The following is a 15,353-nucleotide window of genomic DNA, read 5'->3' as shown; positions in this document are numbered from 1 at the left end:
ATGTAACTAAGCTTTCTGATCAATCATCTTAGTATAGACATTTATTAAGCCTATGCCTGCCTCTCAGCTATGAAGGCAAAAAGGAATGTTTACATTAAAAGAAATAATCTTTTAAAGTACAGACTCTCAGAAATAGTTTATTTTCTTCATACTTACTGTGGCAAATAGTTTTAAATTTGATGCACATATCTGACAGCGTAAAGACAGGCCTGCATTTCTGCCCCACCAGCAACTAAAATAGCATGCCAATGTTTTACACAAAGAATATATTCAACAGAGAAAACTGACTTGAATCTAAGTAAGAGTCCCTTTGAAGCTCCAACTTTTAAAGTTAGGAAACCAGTCATCTTTTAGTAGCCTTCTATATGCAAAGCATTCCTACAGTTTTTCAAAAACCAAAAACCACGAAAAAGGAGCTGGGAAAGAGAGTGAAAAGAAAAAACTGTGGGAAAAAGGGAGTAACATTAAAATACAGAAAAAGAGAACGAGCATAGATACATGTATCAATACATCTAAGTCACACAAAAACATGAAAATTATTTTGTGTAAAAAAAAAAGTTAGAACAACCTAAATAAATGGCAGACAGTGAGAGGAAAAAAATGAAAGAGGAGGGAGGGTTGGCAGTAAACACTTTAATGATTCAATTACACAATGTTTTTTTCTACTAAATCTTATGGTTTTCTGCAGCTTCCACAAATAGATTCAAAAGATATGATCTCTTAAACTTTCAACAAGATACAATGGCAGCAATACGACCCTTTGATTTATAGCACACCAATATAGAGTACCAATTAATTATGAAAAATTTGTGCTGCTTCCCTAAGAGATCTGGGGCTTCTTCGAAGTGAGAATGAAGATCATTTACAATGCTACTGTTTCCTCTGAAAGAAGTTAAGGAATTCGTTACTGGGGAGGAAAAAGGTTCTTGATTATGAAAGCAAATTATTCTGCCTATTATATATGTTAACAGCTTATGTCATTAGGATGAAACATGAAGATTGGGAAGGAAAAAAAAAGACTTTTTTCCAGTATTCCATTACAGGAAAATAAAAGTAACATCAGGCTTTAGGACTTTCTTCTAGATCTTCATCAAATAAGGCTTCCTTTCCAGAGTCATCTAATAAGGAACGACTTCCTGTCTGGTTCTCAAGACCCTGCTTTTATCAAGGCCCCAAATGAGATACTGAAAAGCATCACTTACAAAAGAACATCAGCGGAGGCAGAATCTTAGTTTAATTCGAAAAGATTGCCTTGCAGTGATATATCTATTACAGATTCTGCTGCCATCCACATAATTTTATTAATGGAGTTAAGAATCAGCATTTATATATAGAATATGCCCAAATTAAGGGGGACCCAGCTCTGTAATAACATCATTCAAGGAAATGGTTAATTTCTTCCATCTGGCCTTTTTATATGTGTGTGTGTGTATATATATATATATATACACACACACACTAAACATTGTAGCATTCTAAATACTCTTAAGGCCTATACCATACAGAGAAATTATTATAAAACATGTCTGAAGATGGTTTAACAACAACACCTAAAGTTGCTTAGAAATATTTATTCCCATTCTCACTAAGTTAAAGATTAGAGGCTTTATTTTAAAAACTATCTTTTCAGAGTCCTCCACTAGACCTACTATGATGCTTCATCATGATCTGAGGGGCTTCTGGAGTAGAAAGCTATTCTTACAGACCCCAAGCTCAGGCAGATCCTTCCAAATGTGAAAGGCTTTCAGTCCTGGCCAGGTTGGGTAAGGCTCTTCCCCAAGCTGGATGCAAGGTGCTGACTTTTTAAAAGGGGGTTGTAAAGGGTCTCTGACCCAATTAAGTGGAGGAAATTACCTTGCCACCAACAAAATCAGCCATTTGATGAAATGACTTATATTTCTTTTAAGATTTGACCTCAAGCACAACAAAGTTTCAAGTGCTTATGAAAACCTTGTTTATAAGAATCAGAAAAGTTGTACAATTACTCTCTGCTTTCTAAAGATAGAAAATAACCAAAATTTGCTGGACATAAGTACAGAGAAAAGATACCATGTGAATTTATGCAGGTTTCATATACTTAATTCAGTCACAGAATAACAACATTGATACATAAAATAAAAATCACAGGATAACCCCCTTCTGAGGAGTCATCTCCAAAAAAGATTCCATTAAGATTTCACCATTGGGCAAATAAAATAAAATAAAGTAAATACACTCCCTCAATCCCCAATTTTATTTTATAAATTTTAAATGATTTCTTAAATCACAAAGGTATACCAGAAATTTAAAATTATAATTTATTCAAATACCCAAACCAACCCCCACAAACACACACAAAATTACTTTTATGTAAATAGCCCCTATATTAGAAAAGCAATATTGTATAAAATGCTTATATCTACAGTGCAGAAATATGTTCTGGTTAGTTAACAGTTCTGCCTACTACATACATCTCAACACTACAGGGAGCTACAGCCTGGGATTCTCAAGCCTCAAGCATTCATCCCCAGCAAGTGTGGTAACACTGCTTTACATATCCACAGAGAATCTGCTTTAAAAAAAAAAAAAAAAAATCTCCTGATAAATGGCCCATTTGAACAGGCACTGAAATGTCTGAGACTGCATACTCATGTCCAAAAATACTGAAGACATTTATGTGGCCTTAAGTATAGCTACAGATCTCTTCTTTTTATGTCACAGGCAGCTTTACAACATCCATACTACAAACTTAAGCATTAGCAAAATTACTCAGATGTTCAGTGTTGTTAATATGCAGCCATATCCTCTACAAATTTGTTGTTTTAAGTAACATTAAGACAGTTCTGTCAAACACCTGCTAGCAACCCCAAATTTACAAATCTACACACATCCGAAAATGAAAATGAAGCACAGGTGGAGCGCTGAGTCCTCCTTCCCACAAATTTGGATCAAAGCACCATCCACCCCATTAACTGTTCAGCTGTCAAAAGTCTAGTGCAGGAGTGATAAAAGCTTGTGGACACGTGGGGAAAGGCAAATACCAATGCTAACATTAATGAACTAAAGTTCAGATCCCTAAAACCATATTGTAACTAAGTAGCAACATTTAGTGGAGTTATACAATTATTGATTAACCCATTATCTTCCTAGTGGAAGTAGGCAGAGTAGTAAAATAGATTGAGTATTTTTTTTTCTGTTATACATAGTCCTTTAATATCATGACTTGTGTTGGTCACTAAGGTCAAGAGCCAAGAAAATTACCTTTATTTGTCCCCAAGTATTATTAATCAGAAAGAAGGTATAAAACTAGAAGTAAAAATACAAATCTATTCTAAGATGCCTATTAAAAATATGCCTATTGAAATCTGACCTGAAACCCAATTGTCTTAATATACATTTGGTCACATGGCTTGAGATAGTAATCATTTTCAAAGATTTCTATACAAGACTGAATATGTCAATTGCACTAACATTAGTGAAGATAATAAACCCATGTACAGGACATCTACATTAGTGATAGTATTCAGCATGAGACCTAGGTAAAGTTATTATTCTATCCACAGGTTTTTGAAACTATTTCTATTTTGCTAACTTTAATTTGAGAAAAATTAGCTCCAGCACAAACTACTCTGCTACAAATTCAAAAAGGAGACTAAAATAAAAGTTAAGATTTCCTGATGTAGATGAAATTCTAAGGGTACCAGTTCCCTGGAATTTAGTGCCTAAATATTCATGCTATGTGACTGAAAAGGTCAAAAATCAAAAGAAAAAAATCTGCTAGTGACATCTCTTACTCAAAACTAAATGACCCAGAAATAGTTATTATCCTAGGCAGGTTGTGCTGAATAACTTGTCATATTATGTCAACTTAAATTTCGGGGAAAGGGTTAAGTACTACATATAGGCCTCTCCTATTAATTATAGTAACAACTCCTTTTCTCTACACCGAGAAATAATAAATGTAGGTTGGTTGATTGAAAAATAAAAGCACAAAAAGTTCTTTATAAAATTGACAATGTCACAATAAGTCTAATATTTAACTGGAGAACTGAGAGGATTAGTGGTGGAAATCTTTTCACTTAAACCTATTTATTTATAGGTAACCACCAATAGGCAAATGTCCTCAGCTCAGAGTTTCACTCATTGTGACCCACCCTCTGCTGACTTATTTGTAGAGGGGAGGGAATGGGAGTAAGAAGAAATAAAGGTAAATGATGGGGTGAGCAAAGCAGATTTCCTTTTGATTCATGTTATATTTTATAAAACTAAAGTTGAATTAGCATTTAACTAAATGCAAGACAAATATAGACAACACACAAATCTTAGCTATATGAATGAAGATATAAGCACATTTATGGAAACTGATTAATCCAGTTTCTCACACAGAAATCCAATAAATTAATACAATTAAATAGAAAAAAGTCCTAATTTACTTTCTTAAAAAAAAAGGTATCTCCTAGAAACATCTACCAAGCACAAAAAGATATGCCATTGAACAAAATCATTTTGCTGAAAACAAAAATGAAACTAAAGTACCAATTAGAAGCCAAAAGAAATTTTCATCATAATATAACTTAGCTTAATATATTTTATAACATATATATGGTATGACAAATGACTTTCATAACTATCATATGAAATACTAAAGAGCGGTCCCTGCCAGAGTCTTCAAAAGACACCCTTTAAAGAAATCTGTAACCAGGAGACAAGTCACAATGCCATAAATATATTTTCAGTGTGAATTAGTGCATAATAAACATATATATCCACATAAAATTTTTAAAGTATTCCCAAGAGACAGGGTAATAATACAATGAATTTATTTTCATTCCAATAAAAATAAAATACTTGTAATTTCTGCCATGATAGTACTCAGAAGTAACATGTACCTACATCTGTCTCTATTACAGTACAACTGTTTCTAGCTTCCAAAAGCTGTAAATTTTAAGCTATCTCTTTAAAAACAGATTTGCTTTGTCAGCTTGCTTTTATGAGATTATCTCCATGAAACATCCTTACTTTTTTATCTGTAAAAATCTCATTGAAAGGGGGTGGAAAAAGTTATTATCCTTGAAATTTCTATTTTCCAATCAAGAATAAAGAAAATATGTGCTATCAAAGTAAAATATTCCTATGAAGATATATAGATTGTGGATATCAATGTTTAGCATGTCAAAAGTTCTCACCGTTATTTATTAAGATCAGTCTATTTCACTCACTCTGATGACTATCTTTCTTTAAATATATTCCTTTTTTACTGACTTGAACTGGATAAAATTAAAATTGTATGCAATGGTATTTATTTACATCAGATTCTAATAAAAAAATATAAGATTAAGCTGTCCAAAGAAGGAAAAAGGAAAGGAAATATACTATGTAGTGTTTTCCCTAAACTATCCTGTAAGCAATTTAATTTTTTAAAAAAAGCTCAAGTTACCTGACATACCAAAATAATCAGACGAAAACCAACTCCGGGTGCTTTTTGCTCTTTTTTGGGGGGGGGGGGTGTCTTTAAAACAGAAAAAGAGTACTTTCAATGGAGAAGATTCACACAAAAAATAATAATTGTTTTTTAAACTCAGTCGAATGGCCATTACTTTTCACTTTTAGCATGTTATTTTTACAAAAGGTTTTGTGTCTATCTTTGTTGTGCATTTTCTAGTCACCCCAAACTACTCCTGCACAAACACCCCAAATAAAAACTTTTGTTATTAAACACCGAAGCAGGTAAGAACACATGTGCAAAATAATCAATTATGAAGGCAACTGAAATTATACCTCCAATGTTGCTACATCTTCAAAGATTAAAATCTGATTAAACTAGATTCTCTTGATATAAAAATCTGTGATTCTGCTCCATTTACTAAAAGGGTAAAAAGTAAATATATATACTGCTTTAACATTAACACATTCTCAAAATGTATTTTCTTATTAAAATTCCACTTCTCTAAAATTAAAGTTTATGATAATAGCAGTGCACATAATACAAAGTCACCAAGGCTATTTTTTTCCTTAATGCAAACAGCATGCTATTTCTGTTGATATTCATCTAATCCTATTTATGAATATTAGTCCTTATAATTTAAACTTCTAACACTATTCAACCTTGCATCTGCTAGTAATACTGCTCAGTTATTATTTGTTGCAAGAATTTTTGTGACTGTACTGCTCAGCACTTCTATTTACATCAGCAGTGCTAAATGCCCAATGGTGAAGAGGGGAGCCAATCAGATGGCAGATTAGATGTCAACTCGGAGGCAGCTGTCTGGAGACTATTACAGCCAGTTTACCTCCACAATTCAAATTCCAAACCTTGCAAAGGAGATCAAGTCAGTCTTCAGACTCAGTCTGCTAGCAAGAACAGCAAGTGTGCAGGACGCTCCCTAATCAACCTATGATTTGGCTGGTGGAAAAAAAAAAAACCACCCCCCCAAAAGGAAACCCATATAAACAGGTTCCAAAATGATCCATTTCCTACTGATCTGATAGCTTATTATTGTATTAAGCACATCAAATATATGTATATTCAATGATCAAAACAAGTACAACTCATTAGAAACATAGCCCTTCGAGGTCAGTATGTCATTTAAAATTACAGGTTTCAAGAAACCTATGTAACAAATTGTGGATTTCATTATTTACATTATGTAACATAAAATATTTTAATATATTTCACATCCACCTAGTTGAAATTTGGAATTTGTGTTACCAAACATTCAAAGTCAAAATGAAATCAAAAGCAACTCCACGCTAATCACGTAAGGTGTTCACAACTATAAGAAACACTTCGATTGTCAAAAAACAAGCCTATTTTTCTCACAATTTCCAACTTTTAGGCTCATGAGCAAACCAAGGCCAATGTGGGCAAACAAGTCAGAAAGAAAGAATTGTTTATGCTTTACTGGATCAAAGCATTTAATAGACAAGCTTAGTCAAGTGATCCACTTTTAGAATTTACTGGCTTTTAAAAACACTATTTGTTACAAAAGCGATTTCAGTCGTCCCCACTGCTTTCTTCAGCCTTGTTGTTCCTTTCCATTTTTATAATACAAAGCTAAAGGGGTGGAATAACGTGTTAATCAATTGTGTAAATAAAATAGCTGTTATTTCTTCAGTGAAACCACCTTCTAATGCCCCTGGACTAATCGGAGTCAGACATTGTGTTACCAAACATTTTCTAGTGAGGCAGCTAGGAGTTAAAATGGCTTTGGGAATCTACCCCCGCCTCCCTCTCGGGGGGGAGGGGGGGGAAGAGAGGGGGGAAAAAAGTAAATTAGAAAGAAACTAACTAAACCTTGCCTAGGGATTTAGGTGTATTTCAAGCCCTAGAAGAAGGCCCTGGTTTTTTCTAGTAGTTACCTGGGATCTGTTAATGGTCTGTCCAGTGTTTCCAGGGCTCATAGCTGGATGATTTCTTTGTTGTGCCGCTGCCCAACCGGGGTTTACAGTTCCATACTGGGAGCCCAGATCTTTGCCCATGCCCATGCCCGCTGCTGCCTGCTGGCTTCCTGGAGCTGCCCCCGCCGCTCCCTGCGCCTGGGACTGCTGCTGGCCTGGGGCATTGGGGTTGCCGCTGTAATCGGGGTAACTACTGCCATAGCTCCTCATCATAGGGCTCGGGGAAGTCAGCAGCTGATTGAGGGTCGGCGTGGCCCCCGAAGGGTGCTGGTTCTGCCCGGCGAAGCGCTGAAACCCTCCCGCGGCAGAACTGGCAGCAGCGGCAGCCTTGCCCAGGCTAGCAGCCCCGCCGCCGCCGCCGCCGCCGCCACCGCCGCCGCCTCCCGGGCCCATCATCATGCTGCTGCCCTGCTGCCGGGGGGAGCTCAGCACCCCGTAGCCCGAGGACGAGCCCCCATAGCCGCCGCCGCCGCCGCCGCCGCCGCCGCCCGCTGCTGCTGCTGCTGCTGCCGCCGCTGCGGCCGCCGCCGCCACTGCTCCTGCTCCCGCTCCTGCTCCTCCTCCTCCTCCTCCTACTCCACTACCTCCTCCTCCTCCTCCTCCTCCTCCTCCTCCTCCTCCTCCAGCGCCGCCGCCGCCGCCGCCGCTGCCGCCGCCTCCTCCGCCTCCCGCGCCGGGCCGGCCGTAGCCGGGATAATGGTTGTACTGGCTGTTGGGGTAGCCTTCGTGGGAGTTTTGCAAGGGGTCGATGCTGTTGGGGGGCCCGGCAGCGGCGGCGGCCGGGTGCATCATCCCCATCCCGGGGCTTTGTTGTCCGCCATGTTGATCAAAGCAAGGCCCGGCTCGGCTGCCTGTGCCGCCGCTCGCAGGGGGAGCGCTGCCATAGTAATTATTAAACTCCGAGACCCCCACCGATGCGGAGGGGCCGCCGCCGCCGCTGCCACCGCTGCCGAGGCTACCATTGCCGCCGCCGCCGCCGCCGCTGCCGTTCCCGGTGCTTTGGGGCGGCTGCTGCTGCTGCTGCTGCTGCTGCTGCTGCTGTTGCTGCTGCTGCTGCTGCTGCTGCTGCTGCTGTTGCTGCTGCTGCGCGCCCAAAGCTCCCAGGCTGGGGTGCTCGTACCGGCCGCCCATCTGCTCCCCCATTTTAGTCGGGAGCTCTTCCTCCTCGCCTGACTTGCTCAGCAACTGCTGCGCTTGGGTCTCGGCCTGATTTCCCAAAACACCGTCTTTGCCTCCTCCATGTTGCTGGGGCTCCATGTCAGGACTGGGCTGAGCAGAAGCAGCAGCAGCAGCAGCAGAAGCAGCAGCAGCAGCAACGCCGCTGCCCCCCCGCTCCGTTGTTGCTGCCGCCGCCGACGACGACGACGAGGCTGTTGTTGTTGTTGGAAATTGGATGTTGCTGCTGCTGCTGCTGCTGCTGCTGCTGCTGCTGCTGCTGGAATTGATTTAGCTGTTGCTGTAGTGCATGGTGGTGGTGGAGGAGATGGTGAGGATGGTGGTGGTGGTGGTGGTGGTGGGCATGATGGTGGTGCTGCTGGTGGTGGGGAGGTGCAGCGGGGGGATCGCCAACGTTTTTCAGTTTGTGGTTGGGGAGCAGCCCCGTCTCCATGGCCGGGGCAGACGAAGAGGAGGAGGAGGAAGAGGAGGAGGAGGAGGAGAAGACCGCGGCGTTCCCACCTTCCTTCAGAGCCGCCTCGGACGAGCTGCTGCCGCCGCCGCCGCTACCGCTGCTGCTGCTACTGCTACTGCTGCTGCCGCTGCCGCCGCCGCCGCCGCCGCTCTTCGTATTATTATTACTGGCAGCCGCGGCGGCGGCGGCGGCGGCGGCGGCGGCAGAGCTCGCATTATTGGCCATGTTCAGTTCATTATGGTGGTGGAGGTGATGGGGAGCTACATTATTCAAGCCGCCGCCGCTGCCGCCGCCGCTAGTCCCATCGCCGCCGACCCCTAGCATGGATCCCGGTCCTGCCGCTCCGGCTCTCCCCCGCCGAGAGATCCTGGGTCAAGTGAGCCGGCTACGGACGCAGAGCGGGGCGCCCCGATCACTGTGGTCCGCACCCGCCGGGGCTGATGCTACTTGCGCGGCCATGATCATTGCAACATCGCGAGTCAAATGTGTCCCCCCCCGACCCACCCACCCCACCCCCCCCAAAAAACAAAAAACAAAAATAAAACAAAAGAAAGGGGAGGGGGAGAGAGAGAGGGAGGGAGAAAACAATAAAAACACTTTTTTAATAAACAGCCACTCTCAGTGTCTAGTCCACATACCCCCAAATAAAATAAAAACATCCCCCCTATCCTCCCCCTTCCCCCCCCCGCCCAAAGTCCTGGATTGAGATTAGAAATGATAATAATATCTTACGGTCTATGCCTGTTCTTGCTGTGAGATTTCATGTTGAAAGTTTTTAGTTCAGGTTTAAATGAAACTTTTTTTTTCTTTTCCTCTCTAACCCGGATATGGGTAAATACACGTCCGACTGAGCCTATCTGGCCCAGCATGGCATGAGAGAGAGAGGAGAGAGCGAGCTCTAACAACTATTATCCACTTCTCTCTGATTACTCCTGTGCACTTGCAAAACGCGGACTGGACTTCTCCCTCCCCCTTCCCCCCCCCCCTTTCCAGCACCACCATCACCACCACTCCCTCCAGAGCTCTAACTACCTTCTCCCGTCTCCTCCGGCTGCTCTAGCGGTGGCACACGGCGGAGACTCACCCGCGCAGGCACGGACCAGGGAGGCTTTTCTACCAAGCTCAGCAGCCGCTTCTAATGCAACAGCGTGGGGCAAAAGGGGCCTGCACTCTCCCCTTTTGCATCTGTTTCCCTGCCAACTAGGCATTAATGTGTTTGTTTTCATGTTTAAAAGGAACGATACAAAGGTGGAAAACGGGTCTGACTGGCAGACAAAAGAAAGAGACGGATTGGGGAACAAAGTTGTCTGTCTGGCTCAAAGGTTACATTGAGCTGACTAAAAATAAAAATATTTGGGCAATGGGGGGGGAAGCATTAGCTATTTCAGAATTCATTATGTAATTTGAAGAATGTTAACCCATTATGCATTGGTTTGAAGTCAGTCAACATAATTTCTACAACTTTATTCAAACTACAAAATGAGACGAATTAATGAATTTTCTGCAGGTTTGTAGGGGGTACCATATATTTATTTTATAATCGTATAGTATAGCTCTCTATCCTAAACTGATAGTGCTCTGTAAACAGTAAGTACTCAATAAATGTTTGATTAACAACTGCCCACAGCTACCCCAAAGATTTTATTATTAATATAATCATTGTTTATGGGGCATCTTACTATATTTATATGCAAGGCTATCAACAAAAAATAAATTCCTGTACCCACATGGGGACAGATACCCACAAATACCCATGTATATATATGTATTTCCATATATTCACATGCATATTATGTATACGTGTGTATGCATTTCTACATATACATGTGTATTTTCTTGTGTTCACATACTGCATCTATGTTTCCACAGTCCACACATATGTATACATAAATGCATGCCTACGTTTTCCATATACATAGCTGTTCCCCTAGATATGTGAGTCTGCATGTGTGTATACATGAATGGGTGTGTGCATGTGTGTGCTCATGTGTATTTCTATATGTACACATGTGTGTGCATATATATATATATTTTCCATACATTCACATATTGCTGTTCATAAGAACAAGCACCCAAATCTGAAAATGTTTTAGAAAGAAATTTATTAGGTCATATCTATATTTCTCCTAGGCACTTTTATCTCCACCCCTTAAAGGGAAATCATTGTGTTGTGTTGTGTTGTATCCAAACCGCTTTTAGAAGAAAGTTTAACTGCCAGTCATAACAGCACCAGCTCGCACTCATCCTCAATCAGAACACCTCTGTGGCACCTTTCATCATGTTTCCAAAGAGAATGTGTAAAATACTCATCTTAATATCAATTCCCTGATCAACGATGTGAAACAAAAGTTATTTTTGCAGAGAAGCAAAATCAGACAGCCGAGAGTTTCCATAAGAAGACCATCTAAACATAGATTAATACAAATACTTCATGCCCTGTTCTCAGGAAAATGACCATAATTGTTTTATAGCTTGGGAATAATCTGAATATCATGACATTGACGTGAGAAACAGCACAACTGTACTAAGGCACTGGTAGGAAGAGAGTGTTTAAAACTACAAGTTTCATTAGGTAATATAAAATTATACTACTCTAAAACTAGCAATAAATACCATGTAACCATCATGAAATGTTTTTTTGGATTTCTCTTTCTGCCTTAAAAACTATAAACGTACTTTACCATTCCATAGGAATTACTTATTATAAGATCCCTAATTCTTCAGCTGTGCATTAAAGTATTCCAGTTTATTTCAGCTACACTAGTTATTTTTGTTTGTTTGACCAAATGTAAATACGTTACATGACTAATAGAAAACGATAGAGTGGAAAAAATTGGTGAGTAATTGTGGGGGGGGGGCGGAATCAGGTGCATACCCAAGGGTCATTATAGACTGTAGAAACAACAAATTACAATTCTATGCAAACCACTGGAAAGGGGGAGGTATATCATCTTGTAGAAGAGAGAATAACAGAATTGTAAGATGAATTCATGCCAAATCATTCATCAGCTTTTGCCAAGAGAATACTACATCTTTGTTACTGTGCCTTTTTGACATTTTTTCCTGGATTTTCTTCTTTTCTATATTCAAGTACATACTAATTATACACATTACACCATAAGTTGAATTTTTAAAAGTCTTTCATATGCAAATATAAATATATGTCTCTATGTATATGTTTATGTGCATACATATATTCTAAAAATCCATTACATATTTATATTTTTAGATATTTATGTTCACACTGGAGATATGCACACATAATCTTTTTTTTAATGTTAAAAATCTGATAAAATGTATCAAAAGCAATCCAAATTATATTACCCATACTTTGTGGCTTGTTTTCATAATCAACCCTGAGGGAAAATGAGTCACAAAGTTACTATTGACTCTTTTCTAGGGAGGAAAAAGCATTTCATGTAGACAAATCATGAAACTGGGGGGGAAAATAAAGAAGTTTGTAGATTTAAGTTGTTTTAATTCCATTTGCTTCAGCAAGTCATCTAGAAGATTGGAACCAAGAGGCTATAAAATAGAGGCCCTCAGCACAATGAAATCGGTCTGCTATAAAAGGCAACACATGCCAGTTTTTCCTCCCCAATGGCAGATGCCACACCCAAAGCAGACAGAAGGCACTGCAGTCTGTGTAAGTGAAACCCAACACAAAGCATCCAGGACTCAGTTTTGTCTCAGACCAGGAAGAATTTGTGGATACTTTTTCAGCATCCTTGCTGAAATGAGGAGAAGGCCTATATCCTCTTCAACTTGGGCTTTTCAAATGCACTTTCCCAGGAAAATAAAGTAAAAATCTCTTGTCATTAGGAAATCTAATGTCTTAATAAACAAAACTAAAATTGCCACCAATCTGTCAGAAAGCAACAAAATCGTATTGTAAAGTCCACCAAAGCACAATTGCAACTTTGTGTTATAATTTATACTGCCTCTTTTTCCTTAATTTGCTTACAGTCATAGTACATTCTTCACCCTAGTTTCTTTTCTACAAATTAAAGCACTGGTACGCATTGCATTCATTTTTATACCAAATCCCTCATCTTTATCTCTTCTGCCTAAATTCCTGCCCACAAGAAACATTTTAATAATTCATCACTAGACAGCTACTACAACACCAAAACATGAAAACAGTGCAAAAATCCTCTATGCTTCAACGTCTGGTCCTTCAAAATGTCCATCCCAGCCTCAGGTCCCAGCATTTCTCATTTAAGTGAAGGTATTGCCCATTATTTTGTTATTATTCTTATTTTATTGCAAACTTATTTTTACTTATGATACAGAAAAAACTAATCTTCAAATACTGCTCCTTTGGAATCAGTTTAAGGACATTGCCTAAAGCATTTTTTAATTTGCCTACATAAAGAACATTTGGGCCAGATGGTAGTTTCAGAATTTCAAAACTCTATTCTTTTAATGTTGTTAGTTCCCCCTTAACTATTCTCTTTGGTTTCTGATTAGTCCCTTTTTGCTATGTTACTTGGTTTTTCAATGACTGTATATATTCACTACCCCTCATATTTTTGCATTTAATTGGGAGCCATTTGAAATAAGGTACTGTTAAGGCTTTGTAAATAGGAATTATTAAAAAAGAAAAAGAAAGAAAGTTTTGCATACTCTCCTCATAGATTGACAAAAAATTTCAATGAATGGAGCTTATGGCATTTTCCTACTAATAATAGTCAGGGAGGTTTTTTTAAATTTTGTTTTGTTTTGTTTTTTAGCACCAAACAATTGTTTTTTTCACTTGTAAGCGATGAGTACACACGCATACAGGATTTTTCAGCTGTTTTATATCAGCCATGCAAGTTAGTAGCAGCCTATAAATTCATATTTTGAAGGCATTAAGTAGACCTTGAAAAATATTTGGGTAGAGACAAAAAGCAATTTAATAAAATCAAGAAACATGTCACCTAAGCCCACTGCTATGCATCTTCTGAGTACTTCTTTCCTCTACCATCATTATTATGGGGCTGATAAGCATGGGTGGAGTTGGAAAAAAAAAGTGTATGGGCTAGTTAAACCTGAAGTTCAGAGGTGGGTTGACTGCTGTAGAGGGAAGAGTACATACCAGTGTGGCAGGGTCCAAATCTCAGCTCTGGCACACAACCCACATCTCAACTCCCACACCTAAACTTCCCAGTCTAAGGACTAAAGACTAAAGTTGAGCCAATATATAACCCTCCATGGTCCTGAAAGGTCAAGGGCTATGAGCAAATGAGTAGGCTGCCTTCATTATCTGATTCTCTTATTCACAGCCATATCTTGATTCCATGTCAAACTAACCCTGTCTTTGACCCCACCTCTGAACAAGGATAATGTTGAGACACATCCACTGGACATTTGCAGTGTCTGAACTCAATCATGGACCGTTTGGTGTTGATGATGTGGCCAAATCCAGAGCATCTTCACACTATTAGTCTATCTAGAATATTAATGAAATTTTACACCTAACTTTCCTCCCTGTCTCTTGTTTATTAAACACAGGATCATCTTTATGAATTCTTTTGGCTATAGTGGTATCTAAAAAAAAAACTTACTAGAAACAAAGTACATCTATTGAAATACGTGTGGAAAATGACAGTCTACTGGTACTCATTCTGCTTTTTTCCCTAGCTCTAGTTGTGTCCATAATGTTCCTTAGAATCTAAATAACTAGCAATTTATCTTTACAATAGCTCAACTTTATATAGCATGTTGTGTTTAGAAGATGTTTTATAGGCATAATTGCACCTAATCCTTACAACAGCCTTGTGAAGTAAGTGATGCCTGATTTTCTGACATGGCCATGGTTTTCCCACCAAGATCCACTCCTTGCATTTTGACATAAGTGGCATCAAACTCAAATAGTACTGGAGCCATTAAATGATACATAACAAAACAGGAAAATGATAAATATTGCAGAAGATGTGGGAAAATTGGGATACTAATGCATTGTTGGTGGAATTGTAAACTGATCCAATCATTCTGGAGAACAATTTGGAACTATACCCAAAGGGCTGTGAAAACTGCTCATACCCTTTGATCCAGCAATACCACTACCAGGTCTGTGTCCCAAAGAGATCATAAAAATGGGGAAAAGACCCACATGTGCAAAAATATTTATAGTGGCTCTTTTTGTGGTGGCCAGAATTTGAGAGGATGCCCATCAATTGGGGAATGGCTGAACAAGTTGTGGTATGTGAATGTAATGGAATACTATTGTTCCATAAGAATGATGAGCGGGCAGATTTCAGAAAAACTTGGAAAGACTTGTATGAACTGATGGTGAGTGAAATGAGCAGAACCAGAAGAACACTGTACAAAGTAACAGCAACATTGTGTAATGATCAACTAA

The 15,353-nt window shown here is 39.6% G+C and overlaps 1 protein-coding gene across 1 annotated transcript in view; it reads right to left on the bottom strand.

The window, feature by feature from the left end:
- LOC114031461 (AT-rich interactive domain-containing protein 1B-like) overlaps positions 1-9,064 on the bottom strand; it is a 550,161-nt gene extending 541,097 nt beyond the window's left edge. Inside the window, 3 exon segments of the mRNA XM_027846530.1 lie at positions 7,339-8,314; positions 8,432-8,651; positions 8,695-9,064. Of these exon segments, the coding sequence (XP_027702331.1) occupies positions 7,339-8,314; positions 8,432-8,651; positions 8,695-8,986 (1,488 nt within the window). The 5' untranslated portion in view covers positions 8,987-9,064.
- Positions 9,065-15,353: the final 6,289 nt, after the last annotated feature.

The sequence above is a fragment of the Vombatus ursinus genome, unplaced genomic scaffold (genome assembly GCF_900497805.2).
Source record: "Vombatus ursinus unplaced genomic scaffold, bare-nosed wombat genome assembly UNPS02015175.1, whole genome shotgun sequence".
Lineage (NCBI taxonomy): Eukaryota > Metazoa > Chordata > Mammalia > Diprotodontia > Vombatidae > Vombatus > Vombatus ursinus.
The sequence above is the reverse complement of the archived record's forward strand: the minus strand, read 5'-3'. Positions and strand labels throughout refer to the sequence as shown.